The following is a 21,419-nucleotide window of genomic DNA, read 5'->3' on the forward strand; positions in this document are numbered from 1 at the left end:
GGAAGACAGTGCAGTGGTTGACAGAGTTGGGATGATGAATGTTTTCTTGGAATGGCAGCCTCTAATTAGGCAGGAGGAAGGGATTAGCTCTACTGCTGCTTTTGTCTCTGTCTAGAAGATGCTACTGTGTTGTTTCTGCTTGTGCAGAGCCTGCTGATAGCAGAAGCCGTGCTGTAGCCCATTGCTGTCCCTAAGCCCCTGCTAGGGGCTGCCATGCGAGGTGCAGTCAGGCTGCTGCCGGCCTCACCATGGCGCAGCACACACCGTTTCCCCTCTCCCTCGTTCCTCCTGCTCCTGCCACTGCTTTCTCTCATCTGGCAATTAAAAGAGCACCTTCCTTCCTGAATCTTCACCATCTTCGTCCTTATGCCATTGGCCTTGGCTCCTTCCTCTCTCCACACGTTTCTGATCTCCCACGTGATGTCAGCAGGATGGCAGTGATGTGGATGATGCTGGAGATCAGTTTCATGCCTTTACCTTCTTGTTGGAAGCCTGTGAGTCTGCTTTGCCTTTCAGCTGCACCTCCTGGGTGCCCACTGCTGTTGTGCTGATAGCTGTAGAAATATATATACTTCTTTCCCCCTCTCCTTCAAGAGGAGGGCCCCCATTCCCAGAATCATAGACTAGATGAGGTCAGAAGGCACAAACATCTGGAGATGGTCCGATCCAGCTCCCTGCCCAGAGCAGCAGCAGCTGCAGGTCTGACCACCCCCCGCAGTCAGACTGTCAGAGGGTTCCTGTCGTTCCATAAGCTGTTCCTCCTGTGTGCTGTTATCCCAGAGTCAGTCTTCTGCATGTTGAGAAGCTGTTAGAAACACACTGGCATGGCAGAGAGCGAAGGCTGGTGGCCCTTGGCAGCGGGGGATGGCTGCTCGAGTGGGCATGGGAGCCTCTGCTGAGCAGTATTGCGTTGTGAGCGTGGATGTCGGTTCTGTGCAATGGGAAACGGGACTGAAAAACTTGCAACGGGACTTTAAAAGCAATCAAGATGTTGTCTAGATGAAGGTTTGTGATTGCGTGGCACAGTGCTGGCCACTGTGTGCCGGCCATGTCTCCTAGGTGCTGCAGGGGATGCTGCAACAAGATATGAATAAAATGCTGGTGCGCACAGCAGTGTGCTGCTGTGATGGTGTCCTTCCAGTTCAGGGTTGATCAGACATGTAAGCCTGCTCCTCATAGCACAGGACCTGTGCTTTTGTTTTTTAAGAAGATACTGGAATATGTAATGGCAGGAAGGGCTGAGACAGCTGACTTGTGAGAATGAAGTGCTGAAATCCTGCTGCGCTGCTTTGACAGCACTGGGTGAGCCTGGCCTGGTCCCCTGGCAGGGATGTGGTGCGATGGCAGCGAGGTACCGCAGACCTCAATTCCTGTTGGGCCTAGCCCCAGAACTCTCATAAATGCAGCACCCCTCGAGTTCCTCGTGGCCGGCCTGGGCATCCCACCGCTGCCGTGCGCAGGAGCAAAGGGCCGCCGCGGCCGTCTGGGCTGGGAGAGCCCGGCCCTGCCCAACAGGCTGCGTGCTGCGGGGCTGCGTGCCGGCACAGGCTGCGCCGCGGGCACCGGGTGAGCTGGTCTGCCTGCTGCTGCCGCCCTGCCCTGGGGATGCCCCGGCAGCCTGGGAGGGCACGAGGGTGAGATGGCAGCGGGCCGTGATGGGAGGGAGAGCCGCGGGCGGCAGGCAGGAACCGGCACGGTGCTGTGAGAGCGGCTGCTTGCTTCCCACGCATCCCGATGCAAACAGACGCTTTCAGCCTGAAACCTCTCCGCACCCTTTGGCTGCTCTGCCTTCACTGCTCGCTGCAGAGCGGGCCCTCAGACGGGCCGTGCCGAGCAGCTGCTGGGCTCCGGTGCCAATGCTCCTGGCATCCCTGTTTGTGAAGGAAGATTGCAAAATCTTCTCTGGAGTGATGGGACAGTATGTGAAACCCTATGAGAGTAACTCTGAGCGTGCCCAATGAGAAGACAGGTTTCTGTGTCCTCATAGCGCACCTATGGCAAGCCGTTTCTGTAAAATATAAAACCTTCAGTTGCGTTGCTGTTTGCAGTTGTTTGTTGCTGAGCATAACCACTTCAATCTGAAGTACTCGTTAAATGAGAGAGATCTGTGAAAGTGCCTATCCTGAACGTTGAGACAGATCTGACACACGGTGTGAGTTGCCTGTTCAGAGCTATGTGGTTTTTCCAGTGAACCTGACAAGTTTTAACATGATTGGAGTGAAGCATGAAGGAAGAGAACCTTTATTCTGTAGAAAGTAATTAAAAGAATTCAGGTACGCTTTTCTGTACTGAACGAGGACAAAAGGATCGAATGCAAGCCTCGGACAGATTCAGACGTTATGGTGACTGGATCTTACTCGATATGACTTAACCTGTGCCAGGAAGTAAGGCATTAAAGCCACAAACCCTCTTGCGCTTTGAATAGTATCTCAGAAGGAATAATTAGTAGAAATAGATCTGTATTTTTCTCTTGGGAGAAAAATAACAAGTAACGTTTACCATTGAATTAATAAAAGATTGGAAGTTTTCACTATTTGAGACTTCCTCCCGCTTTTAATTGATCTGATCCTCAATTTATGCTTCTCTGTCTGATTTTTCAGCAACTTTTCTTAATTCCCACCTTCTTTTCAATGAAGGGTGTTTAAGAAAGGCAAAACATACAGAGCAGCCTATCGCATGCTTTTCAGATGGTCAGAAGTCACTTACCTGTCCCCGCTGTCGCCCTCCGTTCGTCTCTGAGCTGCATCGCGGAAGTGCCTCAGACTCCTCCAAAATGCATCTTGAGACTGCAGACAGTCACGAGAGTATTTCTTGTGCTAAGGTGGTTAAATAAACCATATCTGGAAGTAAGCTTCTGTGCTTCCAATCGCCTTTTTTTGCGGTACCTGATCAGAGAGGCAGGATTCACCTGGCCAGGAGCAACCGGAGCGACTGGCTCTCTCATTCCCGGGAATGACTCACATGCCGGGTAGGCAGCGCGCTCGCGCCTGGCTCCGGAGCAGCCCAGGCCTGGGACGCAGCTGTGATTCACGCAGGGGTGGGCTGCTGCCTGCCCCGGGCAGTGCACAGAGCGCTGCCACCTGAGCAGCCGTGCCTTCCAGCTGGGACTGTTTGTCTGTGAGGGAGCGCAAACTGAATGCGAGGCTGAAAACTCTGGTGCTGGCTAGATGCAAATACCTGCTAATCAAGATTATCATGTCAGTTATTAATTTGACTGCATTTAGACGTCTTTAATGTTGTGCTTTGAACAGATTCTCTCATCCAAAGGTAGGATGAAAGTGAAATGTGAAGCCTGTAACTATTTCGGCTAAAATGACTGGACTGCCTGTTGGCTCCGTGCTTCCTGCTGTCGCCGTGCTCTCTGAGGCTGACCCTGGGCCCACTAGCTCGTGCAGTGCGGTGCTGCCAGTCCTGGTGTGCATCCCAAGCAGGGGAACGAGGTGCCTGGGAGCACTGAAATACGCACTGAAGGAGATACAGAAGGGGAAATGTTGCTGTGTGTCCATAGAGGAGGATGAAGCGATTGATTTCCCACTTTTGCAGCCTTCTTAAATAGAAAACAAATACAGGCACCCTCCCTCCATTAAACCTTCAGGAGAAAAATTCATCTTCCGAACTGCACTTGCAGAGCAGCAGCTGCCACATCACGTTTCCTTGACCTTTGTGTCTGTTCCACCTGGACTTCGCTGTGCACACTTTGTTCTCTTTTCCCCCAAGCTGTCGGTGATGGAACCCCCAGCCCTACTTTTCTGACATCAGAGCCTTCTGCACAAGTTCCTTTGGCAGCTGCCTGGAGTCTTGTTGAGCCAGAGCCAGACCCACCAGCTCCCATACCCGTGGTGCACTGCTTCCTCTGGCTGTGCGTGCAGGGAAATCCTGCAGTCATTTTCGCATTTCTGCTCTCTGCTCACTCCTGGGCAATCTGTAAGGTTCTCACTTGCCTCAGGACCTTAATCAGATACAGTCCCTGATCACAGGAGACTTCTGACAAGGTTCATCTTTGAAGACCAGCTTTTGCAAGGCAAAACAGACAATGCAAAAGAAGCCAGCAGGAACACAAGTTACACTTGTGCAGAATGTGATCTGATCTCAGGAGCTGGGTATTCTGACATTAACTGGTGGTCTTTGTTGCTTGCACTCAGCTTGGATGTGGCAAGAGAAATCTACCTCTTCCATTCAGTTTTTTTCACAATGGATACTCACTCTCTGGGATCACAGAATCATAGAATCACAAGGTTGGAAACGACCTATAAGATCATGTAGTCCAACCGTCTCCTCATCACCATTGCCACCACATGTTTGAACAACCCTGAATTCCAGTATCTGGAGTCTGTGCTGCTCTAAGGACCGCTGAGCTCAGGCACTGACCCCATGCGTTGGTCGTGCTCCCAGCATTGCTGTGTCTGTGCCCACAGCAGTGGGCAGCCACGTGCTGCTGCGTCTGCTTTGGGACCTCAGGCATCTTCTGTACTGGGGATGTCTTTGGGATCTTAAACAGTGCTGTGGGAAGTACTGCGGGGAAGAGGGAGGAGGAAAAAAAGGGAAAAGAAAAGCAATTTCTTACAGAGATCCAAGTGTTCAGTACTTGGTGTCCCGTACTTTTGTTTTTTGAATGTGGTGTGATTGCACATCAACTTTTCTGTAAAATCTCTGTCTTTTGATATATCAGTAAAACCAAAGGAGGTAATAAGCTCTGCTGCGGCATCCCCAGACGGCTGTTAAATTGGAGAAGCTGTGTGGTGGTTCTCAGGTGGGAGCAGGTCTAGGCAGGTCTGCACACAGAAGGGAGATGCAGTGGATGGCGCTTACGTAAAAGCAGCGCCAAGGAGATGTGGGGCTGTGGTGCATGAGATGCCGAGGGCTGACCTGTAACTCTGTCGTGGCTCAAAGGCTGGGTGCCCCTTCTTGTGTTCTGATGGTTACTGAGCAAGTCTCGGATGACATGAGTCTGAACAACTTTATTATTGTGTTGCTTTACTGTAAAACTCGTTACTATCACATTGGCAGTACAAGCTGTGGGCTTACTTTTTAAGCAGATTAGCCACCCAGATAATGGGAATCACTTTTTCTCTTTTGAAAAAGAAAAAATGGTGGAATTCTGAGAGCTTCAGCACTGGTGTGATACCTGGTGCGCCGTGCTTCCGTGTACAGGAGGTGCTGAGTCCTGGAAATGCCTTGGGAGCCTCCAGCACCTCCTTTCCTATGGAGGTCTGATGCAGGCCCTGCTTGGTGGCTGCCATTGAAAGGCAAGGAGCTAAGAACTCACTTTCAGAAAGCTTGTTTCTTTCTCCGTCCTTATGCTGTGCTGCACTCCCTCCAGCTGCACACTGTGGCTGATGATCCCTTCTGGGGCCAGAAGTCAGTTTGAGAGCCTGCAGTCTTCACATGCAACCTGCTGGCCCTGCTTGCTCATGAGCAGTCATACGGGGAGTATCCTGGCTGCTGGACTTGGCTTCCCAGCTCTTATTCACAATGCAAATCTTCTTTCTGTATTCCAAGTGAACTGAAGTATGCTGTGTATCACGGGAGCTTTCTCAAAACTGGGTCACAGAAGTGCTGGTGGAGGGGTTGGTATTGGTGCTGGGCAGTCGGGACGTGTGTAAAGTGCAAAATTTGTACTGAGATGTTCATGAATGAGCTTACGGTCCCTCTGATTCAAAATCTGGAGGGCTAAATTGTAGGTGTCTTTGGCAGTGGCTTTCTTTTATTTTATAGGAGCAAGTAAAATAGTAAGTAAAAAGAACTATACGCTAGCCTTTGTGCACCCAAATAAGATGCACTTCCTACAAAACTTGTCTTCCTGGTGCCCCATGGTTCCCCTTCTGGAACCCGACAACCTGTGAAATGTTTAGAACGAGTGTCAGTAGTTTTCATGGGAAGCCAGAGCCTGGGAGCCTGCCGTGGGCTCGTTTGTCCAAACAAGTCCAAGGCCAGCTGCCAGCCTTCCCACTTCTGGGCTGTGGGGGCTCCTCGTCTGGACTGTGGACGAGCCAAGCAAATGCAAACTTGGCTGTGGAAAGAAAAAGCCTCAGTGCTGCATCTCGACGATGATGGGCTGTGTGTGCCAGGTCAGGATGGTGCAGCTTTGCTCTGTGCTGTGTAACTGCTGTCATACCTCAGCAGCACTGAGGCACGGGTGTCAGCACCTTTCTGAGTTAAGTTGGGGGGAAATTCAGATTTGGAAAAATAGCAGCTGTTCTGAGTGTGCCTGAAGTGTGACGGGAGTGAGACAGATTCCCAGGTGGCACTGTGGAGCCCTGCGGAGCCCCCCAGCAGCCCTGGTGCTGCGCTGCTGCTGGCTGCTTGCTGTGGGGCTGCTCTGAGCTCACCTCTGCTTGAACGAGAGATAAAGTAGCACTGTGCTGTTTTTTTGAGCCTCAAAATTGGAGAGACTGAAATGCTGAGGTGTTTTTACTTCTGTCTGGAGGCAGGGATCTAAAAACTGTCAGACTGTTGGAATTTAGGGGGCTTCCCCTGAAAGCAGATCAACGAGATGTCCTCTCCCCCCAGTCAGCGACCATTTCCCCACAGCAGACCTTGGGAACCGGCTGCTCGCTGCCGTCCTGAGAGGCTGCAGCACAACAGGCTCCTCGGGAACCTCCAGCACAGCCCTTGCTTGAGGAGCACCCCTGCCCTCCCATAGGCACAGGCTGCGGGTGTGTGGCTGCGTGCTGGCAGGGCGCACGGCGTTAATGGGAGTGCTGCGTTCCGAGCAGTAAAACGTGCTTTTCTGCAGGCGGTCGCGAAGGCGGGGAGTGTTTTAACAGCTAAGAATTTGGTATATTCCCTTTAACTAAAGTAGCGAAATTAATCCTCTTAAACACTGTGTCGGGGGGGAGGGAGAGAAATTAATTCCTGAATAGTACTTAATCCTGAGGAGAAGGCAGTATTTGAGAGAACGCTGATCTGTAGAGCAGTGCAGAACCAATTGGAAGCTGGCTGGGGATTAGTTCAGTTTCCAGTTGTAAATGAGCGTTGCGTTAAAGAAAGCACTACTGTGCCTAGTGGAGGAGATGCAATGAGCTGAAATTGCTGAGTGATGCATCCAGCTGTGTGGCAGAGACAGGGAGTCCTAAGACACATGTAATTATATGCAATAATCTAAAGACAACTTTGAAAAAATCAAGCTCTATGGAGCAACCTGTGCAAGTGTATTATGCTGTAAATAGACAGTCTAAAACCAGCAATTGAGTGGTGATCATAGCATCTGGCATATGAGGTGAGCACCAGACTGGTAAGAGAGCCTGAGAAGGGTAGTTTGCAATAGGGCCTGGTGCATCTCAGCAACGCACTGGGCTCTCTGGGACATGTGGGCACGGTGCTGGGTCCCTGTGGTGTAACCAGGTGGGAGCGCTGCTCTGAGCGCACTGTGATGGATGGGGCAGGAGGGGGGGGGGGGCACACTGAACAGTAGGGGTGGCAGTGGGGCTACAGTGAGCAGCAGGGCCAATGGAAGGGAGCAAGTGGTGGTGTTTTGCTGCGGCTGCTTCTGCAGCACCACGTCACCTGAGCAGTTGCCCTTTGCAGTCCTGGGGCCTCTGCTGGCCCAGCCTTGGCGGCTGCTCAGGGACTGAGGTGCTGCAGAGCCACAGTGCCCTCTGCTAACTTCTCTCTGGGTGTGGAGAGGAAGGGTGAGGAAATGGGTAGGCGGCAGGAAGGTAGTTGTGTTAGAGGTGGGCAGGGACAGGGAGCCTGGCCTCCTTCCTCTGCCAAGTGTGGTTTCTCCTCCTCTCCCCGTGCCCTGCCAGCCAGCCTGGCGCCGGGGTGAGATCTTCTGTGTTTTGCTCCAAATAAGCCGTAATTGTTAGAAGCAGCTGTAGCCACTGAGCTGAGAAGTGTTAATAAGAAATGTTGTTTTTTCGTTTGTTTTTTTGTGGAGCAGATAAAATTATTCCATAGCTTGTTCTGAAGTGACGTGAAGGTACTCTAGTTCTTAGATAACCATTTGTATTACGTGGTGTGGATGTGACTGATCGACCAAGTCAGAAAAGCCTCTGCTCTTGTTACCTGCGCAGCAGCAGTGCAGGGCTACAAGCTGATCAGTGTTAGCATCGCTGATGCAGTAGCTGAGAACGATGTGGTTGCAGCTGTGAAGTCCTTAGTGATCTGAAGCGATACACATCGCTGCGGTTTGAGGGCAGCGGCACTGTTGCCAGGCAGCACATCTCAAACACTGCTGGGCTTCCCCAGCTTTGGTTACTGATGGGGTGTCAATGAGAAGGGGAGCAGCTTGGGGAGAGACCCGCGTCATCAGCTGGCAGTTCGAGGGGTGGCTTTCCACCTGCCGTGGGTAAGGAGCGAGCATAACTATGGAAATCCAGCCTGCCCTTTTTATTAAGTATTACAGCACCACCATCCTTCAGTTTTCTACAGCACCAGTAAAACAAATTTCTTAATTTCTCTGTGGATATGCAAAGACTCAGAGTGCAAAGCCTCAGAATCAGGATTCGATGGCCAAGGTTCCTGCGTCCAGTTCAGTTCTTGGGTTCATATGAACTGTTCTCTGAAGTGTGTTTACTTTCCCGTGTAGCATTTTTGCTAGGAATGGTTTGCACAAGAACACGGATATCAAAGGATCCATGCAGGTGTTTGTGGCAGCCAGCCAAAGAGTGCTCTCCTTAGCAACAAAAGGCTGGTTCTGCAGGCAGCAGTCCATCTGGGTTGTCATTTGACTCAGGGTGTAGGGAATGGAAGGGGGCAAAGCAGAAGAAGAACATGGTGAAAATGATGAAGACTTTCCCCTTGACCCTTTGTTTCTTTTTGCTTGCTTTTTTCCATGTTTTCAAGTAAGACTTGTACACTTTTTTGGCAATAATTACATAGAATAGAAGCTTAAGAATGAGACAAACTGGCAGATGTAATCAACAGCTTGAGTCCAGGGTAGCTCTTCAGTGAAGCATGCTTCTTCACCGACTGTGGTGTTGCTTTCTTGTTCAATAGGATCAAGTTTGGCACAGAGAGAACCAGGAAAAAGAGCCAGACCAGACCCATGAGGATCTTTGCTGAACTCACTTGCTGCACCCAGAACTTCCCGAAAGGTTTCGTGATCTTGAGAAACCTATCAGAAGCAATGAGACTCAGGAGCACTGTGCTAATATAAATGGTGTCATAGAATATTATGGCTGAAAAGCAAAGGCAAAGGCCTTCAGTTGCCATGGTCCCAGGCCAGAGTCTGTTAGGATTCTCAGGGGAAGCATCAGAGTCATTGTAAAATCAGACACTAAGTTATTTTTCAGGTAGACAGTGAAAGTCGATGCACTCGGAGTATGGAAGAAAGCCCGTATGGCCAGGCTGTTCAGTGTGAGTCCAGCAGGAAGCCGAGCGTGCAGAGCGCTGGGAAGAGCCGGTGGGTGGCTGCGCTGCCACGGTGCAGAGCAGGGCGCTCTGCTGGAGTCACTGCTGGTACCTTGGTTTGCAAAGTCTCCAATTTCTCAAAGTAGACTTGGATAAAAAGGGGAGAGACAATGTAAAGTATGACTGTTTGTATTCAGGATGACACATTCCTCGTTATTATTATTAGCAGGTTTATACAAATGCACAAAAATCTGTCCAATGTGCATTAAACTCAACAACATTGTATGTAAAATTTTGTCAAGGGTTGTTTGCAGAGTAGTGAAGAGTTGAAAGGTTATAGCAGTGGAATGCCCGGAGAACCGTTTGTCTTCACATGGAAATGTATTCCAATATGGAGTAGAGATTTTGTGGTTTTGGTTAAAAAGCCCCCCAGGTGCCTCTGGGAAAGTGAATTCTGGTATTTCTCACCCAGCACGCACCATTCTTCCTTTATCAGCATAGGTTTTAACATTTTTGAGAATAAGGTGCACGCTGCTGGCTGTCAGCCTCACGTCTGCAAACGAGACAGCCAGGAGCTCCACCGCGCCACGGGGACGCTGCGGGAGTGCAAGCACCTGAGCACAGCTCAGCAGCTGTTTCAAGGAGGGTCTCTGATTATCTGGTTCCTCTGCAGACAGGAGCCTGGAGCAAAGTTATAACAGCGAGGAAACGTGTAGAAAGAAGAGACTTTTTCTGCAGGCAGTGGTGTGTTGTTTCCTTCCTGATTTTCATTTATCACCCGAGTTACTTAATCATGTTTTTTGTTGCCTTTCTGTCTTCCTTTTGTTCTTTGTCAGGAAGAACCACTTTCTCTGCTGACAAAGGAAAAATGACCGCATCTGTGCTGTAGGTGCGTGTGCAGATGTCAACGTTCATGTTGGGCAGAGAGGGCAGAGCCCCCAGAGAGGCAGAGGTGAAGGTGGCCTTTCTCACTGTCATCATCCTCATGTGTCCATAGCTGCCTGCCCTGACTTCTGGTCGTGCACCAGGGCTGCATAAAGCTGAGGTGGTTCATTGCGTAGTGCTGATTTCCAAGGCAGCGTCATCATGTTTTCTCCTATATCTTGTCACTGCTCCCAGCTGCAGAGGCAGGTACTGTGTGCAGCATCAGTGACCTCCGTGTGGTACACAGAGAGCTGCAGGACCTACGGTTTGAACACTCCAGCTGATCAGGAGAGGCATCTGCCAGATAACTGCCACTTTCCCTCCACGTGTGGTGCAAGAAATGCGGGCAATGTGTTGGGAATCTTGCACGTCCCTCCTGGCCCCCAAGCGGGTGCTGAAAGCATGCAGTGAAGTGACTGCACGCTGGTTCCAGGGAAATAACAACACCCTGTTTTTGATGCTGCAATGTACAACGGTGTAATGTGTGTGCAGGAGGCTTTGTGAAGCCCTTGATTTGTGCTGACAGGTTATGGGAGATGCATCGGCTCCAAGGCTGAGCGCTGACTTGTGTGAACTGTGTTTTAATGTTTTAGGAAGTTGGATGCCAGTCCTGAAGACTCCCTGTGCTCTGCCAAGGGGCAGAAACTGTCAGAGAAGGGTGGACAGGACATTGGGTGGCTGTTCTGCACACTTACGTGGTGGTGGCACGTGTTTCTGAATGGGAGCTGTTTTGCAGTGATGATAAATGAGCCCTAATCCATCACATCAGCTTAGGGTTTGTATGATGATTGTTCCTGAAAATTCCAGCCTGCTTGTTCTCGCTTTTCCAAATGAAGAGAAGTGGTTAAAATTATTGTTTAGTGCAAGAAAGCAGTCCTTAATGATTAGTAAAGATTTTACCATGAGTCTTTCTTTCCCTGAGATCTAAATATTCTGCAAATCAAGCCTTTGTGCATTTTTAAATGTAATGCATCTTCCTCTATAAAAGTTATTTTTTATCTATGAAGGTGAAATATTTGAAGATTGAAGTCGCATGAAGATAAGCCTGACTATGCAGTAATTTTCTCTGATGTACAACTACTGATTTTTGGTCAGTGTGTTAAGAATTGCAAGCATATACTGAGATAAGCCAAACATGATGCTGTTACCAAACATCTGCACAGGCAAATAGCTTACCTACAGATGTGCTGCATTTCTGTTTGTCTGGTGATTGCATACTAGGTGGCAACTTCCCATACTGAAAAGCTGCATTTGTTATGGGGTTTATTTACATCCATTCCTTTGTTGTCATGGGCTTTCCCCTGGCCCAAATTAAGCTGCAAAATCTCTGCAGCTCATCTTCTGTTCAGTAGCATTCTGTGACTCTGGTTTGTTTTTTTCTTACAGCTCCAACTATAAATTCAAACTTTTTTCCAGCAACTCCGTCAGACGTGGAGCCTGTGAGCAGATGGTGCCCTTGTTGTATTCAGTTGTTCTAATTTTTGTCCTTCCTGCAACTGGCGATGTTGGTTCCATGGATCTGTGTTTCACCTGTAGGGCAGTTTGTGCAGGTGCAGGTGAAATTGTGGGTAGCCTTAGCAGGATCCTTCTGCTCCCCAACCCCAGGGAAACGTACACGGCCAGGCAGGGCTGTGGCTGGTCCTTTGTGCTAAAGTGGGGTATCCTCAGTGTCGTCTCTTCCGTTCTGCCCTGCTGTCTGCGCTCCGAGTTCTGGCGATGCGGTGGCCTTGCACAGCATGCCTAGCAAGGACTTTCGAAACGACTTGCAAAGGAAGAAGTAAATGAATGGATCTAGGCAAGCGTTCAGCGATGTCAGCCACAACGTGCTCTCCTTTAAGTAAAACAGCGTGTTCACTGCAGAGCAGTCAAAAACATTTCTTGTTTGGCTCAAAGTGTAGGGAATTCTGGTGAAGTGGAATGGCGCAAAACAAATAAAGAACACTGCGATTATGATGAAAACCTTCAGATTTACAGATTTTCTGGATGGTCCTCCTGTGGATCTTGTCCTCTGATAGGACTTATACAGTTCTTTGCTCATAAGTATGTAGCATACAACTATGACTGCTAAATTAACCCAGAAGATAAGTTGGCAGATGTAGTTTACGATTTCATGCCAGACTAAGCCAAACTCAGATTTCAAGAGGGCACACTTTTTTACGTTCTTAGGTGTTTTTTTCTTGTTTGTTAGAATCATGTTGGGTAATGAAAGAGTAAACATCGATATCCAAATAGCCATGGAGAGGATCTTGGCGCCTCGAAGGCTCCTTGTGGTTGATGTTCTGAATGGCGAGGTGGCTTTCTGATAGCGGTCGATGGTTATCAGCCCGAGGAACAAGATGCTGATGTACATGGTGAAGTAAAACACGACCTGGCTGACCTGGCACACGAATCCTCTCAGCACCCACGGTACCAACTGTGCGTCGCTGAGGATTTTAAATGGAAAAGTCAGAATCATGAGGATGTCAGAAATGACAGTATTCTTGAGGAAGATGATGAAATTGGATTTACTTGATATTTTGAAGAAGATCCACGTTGCCAGGCCATTCATAGTGAGGCCCACCAGGAAGAGAAGAGTATAAAGCAAGGGGAAGATGACCTGTCTGATTCTGTTGTCGCTGGTGCAGTTGCTACCATTGATAGAGTAGCTGAAGTTGCTTGTGGCTTTTGCTTGCATTTCGTCTTCTCCACCCTCCTTCTGAAAAACAAAAACAAAAGAAGAAGAAAAGTAAGGAGTAGTGAAGCTGGAGATGATGCCTTTTCTGATTTCGGTCTTCTTAGTCTGTTTCTCATTTTTATACAGGGAGTATTTCTGTTGGACTTTGCCACCTGCGCTGCTTTCCTCTGAGGTTGGAGCAGGCAGTGCTGGGCATGGCCGTGCCGAGGGGAACTGCTGCCCTGGTCTGTTGGGTCCTGCCTGGCAGGGGCTGTGAGGAGGCGTGGGGTAGGATGGGCAGAGAGGCCTGCTGCTGTGATGGGCTGCGGGGCTGCCAGCCCCAGCTGGGTGCGCCTGCTGTGCCGTGTGGGGCCTGTGGCAGCGGCTACCTGAAGGTGTGCTCTGATCCAAGGAGAAAGGCAAGCATCTTTTTCCTCGTCCTTAATGTAGAAAAGAGGGAGCAGCGGAACTCCTTCTGGGTGCGCATTTGGTAGGGAGAGGCTGATGTCAATGTAATGCCCTTCTTGCTTCTCTTGCCCCAGCCCCACTGTCGGATACCTTCAAGGCCCTCCCTACCATTCCCCCCACACATCCCCCAGACGCAGGGACGCCCACTTGCCCTGCAGGTTCCCGGTGTGGGTTTGGGGCCAGGAGACAGCTGTGGCAGCCGGGCATTGCAGGCTGCCTGGGAGAGGGGGCTGGCGGTGCCCTGCAGCTGAGATGTCAGCACTGACATCGGGGTGTTGCTGCGGCAGGTGCACGTTTGCCAGCATGGTCTGTGAAGGCTTTCGTAGCTTTGCTTGTATAGGAATTAATTTACAGCATCACAGCTGGTTTTTCCTGTCGCTTTTCTAAATCGGCTGTTCTACCCAACGTGGTACTGCAGGAAGCACCGACCCGCGGTGTGGAGCCGGGCGGCACTGCAGGCGCTGCGGCCACCAGCACGTGGAGCTGGCCGGCCGCGCTGTGCCTGCTGGGAGGCGGGGGGGGCGCCGTGCGTCCGCGCAGGGGCCGCTTTTCGGGTGCACGGCGATGCCGTTGCAGTGAGCGCGGGTGGCTGGGGTGAGCTCTGTCTTGGGAAGCAAGGTCAGCCAGCACCCGAGCATCCTGACGCGGCCTTCACTGAGCTCCAGGTTCCTTTTCTATCGAAAAGGGTTGGAGAGGAATATTAGAATCTGCTTTTGCCCTGAACTGCGTGGCAGATCGGGCTGCCGCGTCCAGTCCTAACAAAGCAAGGATTCCCCAGGCTGCAAGATCAGAAAGCAAGCAGAAATCAGAGGGGATTACCGTAGTGTGCTGCCGTGCTGGGTTGCTGCGGCTCCTGGTGCAGCAGCAGCGCTCTGAGACGCCTGGAGCTGGGGGGCCTCAGGTGCTGCAGTGCCGGGCTGCTGGCGGGCAGGGTCTGGCTCCTCAGCCGGGAGGACAGCTGCTGATCCCGGGTGACGCCATCAGCGCTTCTGCTTTTGTTTCCTCCAGAACAGAGAGAGAAATAGAACTTTCTATATAATTAGAGGCTTACTTCCTACTTTTGACCTACAGATAGAGCTGCTGTTTTTAAAGGAGATCGTATCGTGTATTCTGTAAGCCGGCACAACTTTCCTGAGCGTGGAGTTGTGCTCCCATCTCTGTGCCTTGTGATTTGTGCAGAACTTATTTGTTAGTACTTTCGTACGCAGCCCTCCTTGTTTGAAAACTGAATGGTCTCATGGTGCAAAGAGAAGCAGTGATTGGAGAAGGTGATTTTATGTTATAATTCAAAAATATTTACACCTTTTATAATTTGCTGAGCAGTTCTTCCAGTTTTAAAGTTATGAATTTGGCATCAACTTTGTGTGATACATGGTAGTAGAAGACTAAATGTAACTAGTTAGAGTTCCAGTGAACTATACACACGTCAGTTTCTTTTGGATTTACAAAATACAGTCTTAAGAGTTGGACGGCATCTTCTTTTTAGTGGGGTTGTGCGTAGAGAGAAGTGAGGAGCAGCTGGTGGACCTCAGTGCTGCCTGTCGTGGGGCTGGGGGTGGGCATGGTGTGCATCTCCTGGGCCTGTGTTCGTAGGTCCCTGCGGGATGTGTGGTACCAGATGACATCTGTTCCTCTGTGTTCTGAACCTGGCCGTTCAGTGATTTCGCCTGGTGCTGTTTCCTCTGCAGTGATAATCACAGGGGATGCTTTTTGCAATAAATGTTCATTATTGCTTGTTGCAGTTTGGGCTGCTGGGCTTCTGCAAGTGATGACAAAACAGTGATGAAAGACTTCACTCCTCCTGCTCTTTTCAGGATGAGTCTTCAAGTCATGAGTGTAACCAGCGCATGATTCTCCTCTATGGTGTTGGCAAGGAGCGTGATGAAGCAAGACATCAGCTGAGGAAGATTACCAAAGACATCCTGAAGATTCTGAATAAGAAGAGTACTACTGAAATGGGTGGTAAATGCTTTCACACTGCTGCCTGGTAGCCCGTAGCAGAGATGATGGGAGCTGTGCAGCCCCAGCATGAGGTGCAGCCTGCTGCCCTGCCCTGCTCAGCGTTATGGCAGCCAGGCTGTCTGCGCCGGTGTGGGGATAAAGCCTGGAGTTTGGTGCTCTGGCCAGGCAGCAATACGCATTGCTTGTCTTCCTAGCAAAACAGTGTGACCATTTTTCAGTTGTTACTGAATGTCACCTTTTTTGCACTGATGACCTTAATGTAGCTTTCACATCGTTACGTGGAAAACTGAGGGAAGAAGGATTTTATGTAGTCGTAAGTGATGTTTTTACTGTTAAATGTCTTACAAAGCGATAGTAATGCATAGCTACTAGGGCTCCACTGAGTATAAAGTGACCAAAATAATCTTTTATCTGTTAAGTTGGGGATGAAGGACAAAAGGCCAGGAAGAACAAACAGGAAGCATTTCCAACTCTAGAGACTGTGTTCACAAAACTACAGCAGCTGTCATATTTTGACCAACATCAGGTGACATCTCAGGTACTTCCCTTACATAAAATTGTGGCCTGTTGTGTTCTGCTGTAGAGTTATCAATTAGGGGACAAACCTGGGTTTTTAAGAAATGTTTTATATATGCTAGGAGTATCACTGCTTCTTTTAAGGTAAGAGAAGAAAGTGCTGTGTTGGTATTTTAAAATGCTGCTTCTGTAGGTATTTCTTTGTTTTGTTGGGATGCTTTTGTTTGCATTTACTGTGTTTGTTTGTTTGTTTGCAAGAAACTTTCGGGGTTATTATAGATTTGATTTTTTTTTAGTTGAAAATTTGGAAGTCAATTTTACGTTTCAGCTAGCAGCTTTGTTTAGGGCTCATTGGTAAATTAGGTTTTACCAGCCAGTCTCTTGCATATGTGTAAGGTCTGTTCCTGCGTTTGTGTGAAGGATGGTGAGCTCATCTGCGTGTTTGTGCAACACCTTGAGTACATCTGTGGAAAACAGCTGGATAATACAGTTTGTTTGTCCCTTGCTGTTAAAACTGGTACTCAGCCTTTGCTATTAACAAGCTGTCTTAGCAGCTGAATGGAGATCAGAAACAACTTCCTTGAGGGCTTGGTGCTCCTGGCGTCTGTCTGGACTCACCTGCAGATGTCTGGGCACAGGCTTTCCTCACTTCCAGCTGTTACTGTTTCAAAGTGTTTCTGATATCCTGAGGGCAGCCTAGGAAAAGACTAACAGTGAATGACTGATATTTAATTTGTAACACATCTTCAGTGCTTTTCTTCTGAATGAATTTATTTCACATTATGTTTGCAGGGTGAAGTGTGAGTTGTTATCGCTGTACAAAAATCACAGTTCCATAGGTTGGAAAAAGAGATTTGGGCTCTCTTTGAAACAAAAATTGCATATTAAAAACAGGTATTTGTCAAGAGGAGTTTGACCCTCAGCTGTGAAGCAGCAAACCAGCATTTTCTGCACGATCACTGTCGAAAATATAGCAGCATTATATCTGACTTGCAGGATAGTAGAGTAACATACAGACTCTGTGGTTGCACATGATTTGTTGGTGCTGTTATCTACAGAGTGCTGTCACTTGCTATTAGCAGTCACAAAGCAGGATTTTTGGAGCACTAGCGTGTTTGAGGAGCCCTTGGATGTCATACAGCCTTTCAACTTCTATTTTCACAGATCTCCAGCAACGTTCTCGAACAAATAACTAGTTTTGCCTCAGGAACATCCTATCACCTCCCCTTGGCTCACCACATTCAGCTGATCTTTGATCTCATGGAACCAGCGCTGAACATCAACGGACTGATAGACTTTGCAATACAGGTAAAAAGAGTTTGTTTTAAGAATGGATACATCAGGACACAGCTGCGATACGCATAGTGTGAAACCAGAAGGAAAAAAGTGCTGTACAGCACATTCTTCTGGTCTGCTGCTGTGTGCTTTCCTCTATTTCAGTTTCCTAACCTCTAAAACAGCATGCCAGATACTTCCCCTCTTGCCTGTTTTTGACTGTTACAGACAAAGGCTAGCTGTACTTTTTTTGGTAATTAATCAAAATCTGGATTCTTTTAACGTAAGATATTTTCATATGGGCTTCACAGTTTTAGGCTCAAGCATGTTGTTACACAGCAAAGCATTTGGGTGACGGAAATGCTGTTTGCTTCTGAAAAACAGTTCTGAGGAGCACGTTCTGTACTTCACAGTTCAGTTGGCTGCCTCTTTCCCTTGTTCTTTGGCAAACAAAGAATTCCATTTTGGTTTGCCATTTAGTTTTTCCTTAATTGTTTTTTAGCCCCTGTTTTACATGTCGGAGGTTGTTCTCAATTGATTGTTCTGGTGTGTTGTCAGCTGCTGAACGAGCTGAGTGTGGTGGAGGCAGAGCTGCTGCTGAAGTCGTCCAGCCTGGCAGGGAGCTACACCACGGGGCTGTGCGTGTGCATCGTCGCCGTCCTGCGGCGTTACCACGCCTGCCTCATTCTCAACTCGGAGCAGACTGCACAAGTCTTTGAAGGGTTTGTGGCAGCTCGTTTCCTGAAAGTATTTCTGTTGTTATTTTTAAATAAGATCTGTGTTTAGGTTCAGGTGGGGAGGCTGAGCAGTGCACGGCGCTGCGAGCTGCAGCAGCGGCCCTTGCTGAAAGGCTGCAAGCCGGCTCGGAGCCACGCTCAGCCTGGTGTGGGTGGCTCACCTCTGCAGCCTGCTCCAGCCAGTGGGACCTCACCCCTGGGAGCGGCAGATGGTGGGAGCTGGGTCTTGATTTGCTGCCCTCTTGCTCGGTTGTCCCCAGCACCTCTGTATCTCCTCCTCTGGCACCCACGTAGCTCACAGGTGACACCAAATTCACGTGGGCCCCATCAGTCTGTGCACGCAAGGCTTGCCATCACCCTGCCAACAAAGGGTTTTGTGACGTGTAACGAAACGAGATGTGGTGGAATGAACTCGGAATGGTTTTATCTTGGCAGGTTGTGTGGAGTGGTGAAGCATGTTGTTAATCCCTCAGAGTGTTCCTCCCCAGAAAGATGTATTTTGGCCTACCTCTATGACCTGTATGTGTCCTGCAGCCACCTGCGAAGCAAGTTTGGAGACCTCTTCAGGTGAGTTCTACTGGGATCGTTCCTCGCCTGCTGCAGACTCCTGGGCTTTCAGTTCAGTTTGCTTTCTGTGGAAAATGCACCGCCATCTCTGCAGCTTTATCTTTATGGGTACAGTCCTCCAGCCCGTGCTCCGTGCAGCAGTGCAGTGCTGGTGTAGGTGCTGCAGCTGCCCTGGAGGAGCAGTGGCAGGGATCTGCTCTGCTCGTCAGTGCAGTGAGGGCGTGGGGTGAGGTGGGAGGCAGTGGTGCTGCACAGCTTTGGCCTTCCCATGCCTCCACTTCTCAGGGTTCGTGGAGCTGATTTGCTGTGGCGTAATGCTGACCTGTAAGGCTTTAGTGATGGGCTGTAGTTACAGCGCGGGATAGAAAATAACAAACTCTGGGTTGGCACAGCTCTGCCATTCTGTTAAATATTTCTTTGATGTGGGGAGAGACACAAACATGTTGGAGTTTGTGAAGTTTTGTGCTCTTGTGAGAGTGACAAACCGTCCCAGTTACTGTTTCCCCTCCTAAGTTATACACCTGGATTTGGGCTGTGTGTCTCAAATTTGTGGGCTTTGTTTCATGGTGAGCAAGAGCAGAGTTCTCAGTAATAATTTTTCAATGAGTTTATGAGCATGTGGGAATAGTGGTATTTAGTTTGAGAAACAATAGGAAAATGAAACTAAAGAACTGCAGAAACGTATTAGATGTGTGGTCATTCTTCTACCTAAAATCAGAAGTTCACTAATTCAAGAAACATCCTACCCTGCAACAGAAATTCAAATTGTCATCTAATAATCCAGAGATATTTGGGATATAAAATCACCCAGTAATGTAGCTTAAAGCCCCCTTTTCAGATCAGCGGAGCTGGAAGTTCTGTGAAAACTGGCAGTAAAATTTGTGCATACATTTCTTAAGCAGCTGTATATCAGATGTGTTGTGTCGCTGCTTTTCTTCTTGGTTTCCGTACTGCTATTAAAACAAAACCAAACCCACTGACCTGCACCAGTAACTGCTTTAGAAGCTTCTTAGCGGGCTGCAAGTCCTGCTGTTTCTCTACATCAGTTTGAAGGGACCATAAAATACAGTTCATAAACGTACAAATTTTGAGACTTACCTTTCTGGCATTGCAGTGCTTTGGTGATGATTTATGATTCCCTCTGCAGTATTTCTCAGCTGGGTTTTACTTGGTGATCTGTGTGTTTTAGTTTGGCATTGTTAGTGTGTTTAATCGCACTCTCTAAACTTTCCTTAATAAACAGTTTATTCACTTTTTGACAACTTACAAGGAAAGCCTGTGGTGTTTGGTAAGTCACTGCCAAAAGGAATACGTGTGTGCTCCTTTACCTGGCCACTCACAGTGTCAGTGGATGGCACAGAAGCTTCTTACCAAGCAGGGCTTTGATGCTGTGCACAGAGGTAATCAAGGACTTGGTGATCCCACCGTGCCCAGTAACATCTGTGCAGGATACCTCTCTTATTGGCAACTCTCTCTGTTTTGATCCTCAGTAGTGCCTGTTCTAAGGTGAAGCAAACAATATACAGCAACGTTCAGCCTTCAAATTCCAATCTGCTGTGGGATCCGGAGTTCATGCTAGACTTTATTGAGAACCCTTCTGCTCACAGCATTAACTACTCAATGCTGGGCAAGATCCTGAGCGACAACGCAGCCAACCGCTACAGCTTCGTCTGCAACGCTCTGATGAATGTGTGCATGGGGCACCAAGATGCAGGAAGGTAAGGGAGACCCTCTGCAGTTGGAACTGTGTGCATTTTTACATGGCACACGTGAGATTTCCATTCACCTGTTTGGTTTGTGTCTCTGTTGCAATAGTTTTCATTCATTACTCTTTCCGATTGCTGAGAATGTATTTAGTAAGTTTCCTTTAAGTGACGTTAATTAAATCAACCTGCATAATTTGACAGAAAGGAGTAGCTAGTAGGAGCTGCTCACTGTAGGGTAAGCTGGAAGCTGTAACGTCAGCAGATGTGCTGTTCTGGGTAGGACAGCTCAGTGCAGTCTTTGCCCATTAGATGCCTGCAAACAAGGGAAGATTCTGCATTAGATCATTTCCTTATTATGCAATCTATGCTTAATTCATTACGTGTGCGAATTAATTTATTCTTTATGAAATTCATCTTTGTAGGTAATATGTAACTTTTCAAAAACTATTTTGTAAGAAGTATTCAAAATTTTTATTGGGTAGAAGCAACTAGATTTATAACAACTGTCAGCTGGATGCTAAGACTTAGACTTCACAGAGCATGGCTCCAGCAGGGCTCCAGCCATCAGAGTGAAGGGTGGCATCAGCACCCAGCAGGCTGCCCAGCTCTGTCTGCCTGTAGCACCAGCAGGATCCAGCTCTTGTCGCAGCGCAGTTTGGTCTGATCCTGTGTGTCACTGCTGGACCTTACAGCTGTTAGAGCTTTCTAGGTGATCTCAAGGTACTGAAGAAGCGTAGTTAAGAACCCCTGCAGTAAAATAACTCACACTGGTGTAGAGTTTTACATCGCTCCTTCCTCTGTGCATCACCTCTTCTTGTGCAAAAGCAGCACTGTGGCACTAAAGCTGCCTTGCTCTGTTTTCCAGTCATGCAGTCCCTGGTGTAGGACGAAAGGGGTGCTGGTTTGGGAGCTAGCCCTTATGCCTGTCCCCAGCACCTTCGTTCCTATTAAACAATGAAAATTGCCGGACTTTGGTGTTCCAGTACTGTTCCAATATGTATGAAGATAGTCTCGGTAGTTAGGCCTCGTTGCAGCAGTAGCCAGCTGTCATTGTAAAGGCTGCTGGCAAACCACAAAACCTGGGGGATTGGGGAATATTTTTCCTTTGGATTGGCTCCTGCCCAGGCTGTGTGCTGTACCTGTGCCTTTCTCCGCTTTCACGGTCTGAAGGCATCTGGGGAACTTGGAGCATCTTGGCAGAGAGGAGCGGCTGAGATGAAGCAATTCTGTACACCAGCAAAGAGGAAATGTGTCCAAAAAGGTTTTAGTGTGGAACAGGGGAAAAATAACTTGTGCTGAGCTGAGTCAGTTCTGCTC

At 48.7% G+C, this 21,419-nt stretch overlaps 3 protein-coding genes across 16 annotated transcripts in view; 1 reads left to right on the plus strand and 2 right to left on the minus strand.

The window, feature by feature from the left end:
• Positions 1-21,419, plus strand: part of MED12L (mediator complex subunit 12L) — a 102,209-nt gene that overhangs the window by 56,079 nt on the left and 24,711 nt on the right. For 13 of the 14 annotated variants that reach the window (XM_042820550.1, XM_042820544.1, XM_042820541.1 and 10 more), the window contains 6 exons: positions 15,154-15,301; positions 15,721-15,839; positions 16,982-17,125; positions 17,651-17,814; positions 18,265-18,396; positions 19,887-20,114. In XM_042820550.1, coding sequence (XP_042676484.1) covers positions 15,154-15,301; positions 15,721-15,839; positions 16,982-17,125; positions 17,651-17,814; positions 18,265-18,396; positions 19,887-20,114 — 935 coding nt within the window. The remainder of the gene's footprint in view (positions 1-15,153; positions 15,302-15,720; positions 15,840-16,981; positions 17,126-17,650; positions 17,815-18,264; positions 18,397-19,886; positions 20,115-21,419) is intronic. The other variant, XM_042820538.1, reaches the window with a different exon arrangement.
• On the minus strand, positions 8,317-10,348 carry LOC122161224 (P2Y purinoceptor 13-like). The gene is given in 7 exon segments (XM_042820452.1): positions 8,317-8,687; positions 8,689-8,842; positions 8,845-8,886; positions 8,889-9,135; positions 9,138-9,310; positions 9,313-9,477; positions 10,267-10,348. Coding segments are annotated over 7 exon segments (1,110 nt in total). The 3' UTR covers positions 8,317-8,440.
• Positions 9,238-14,253, minus strand: P2RY12 (purinergic receptor P2Y12). Its single transcript, XM_042820552.1, has 2 exons — positions 14,159-14,253; positions 9,238-12,913 (listed from the first exon to the last, which is right to left on the minus strand). Exon 2 carries the CDS (start codon positions 12,890-12,892, stop codon positions 11,867-11,869), a length of 1,026 nt encoding a protein of 341 aa, XP_042676486.1. The 5' UTR covers positions 12,893-12,913; positions 14,159-14,253; the 3' UTR covers positions 9,238-11,866.

This window comes from Centrocercus urophasianus, unplaced genomic scaffold (assembly GCF_019232065.1).
Source record: "Centrocercus urophasianus isolate 14NV4802_14NV808 unplaced genomic scaffold, USGS_Curo_1.0 seq_19, whole genome shotgun sequence".
NCBI lineage: Eukaryota > Metazoa > Chordata > Aves > Galliformes > Phasianidae > Centrocercus > Centrocercus urophasianus.

What these genes read in the sequence shown, in the direction of transcription:
- P2RY12 (XM_042820552.1), bottom strand. Translation starts at nt 12,892, where the DNA reads ATGCAAGCAAAAGCCACAAGCAACTTCAGCTACTCTATCAATGGTAGC.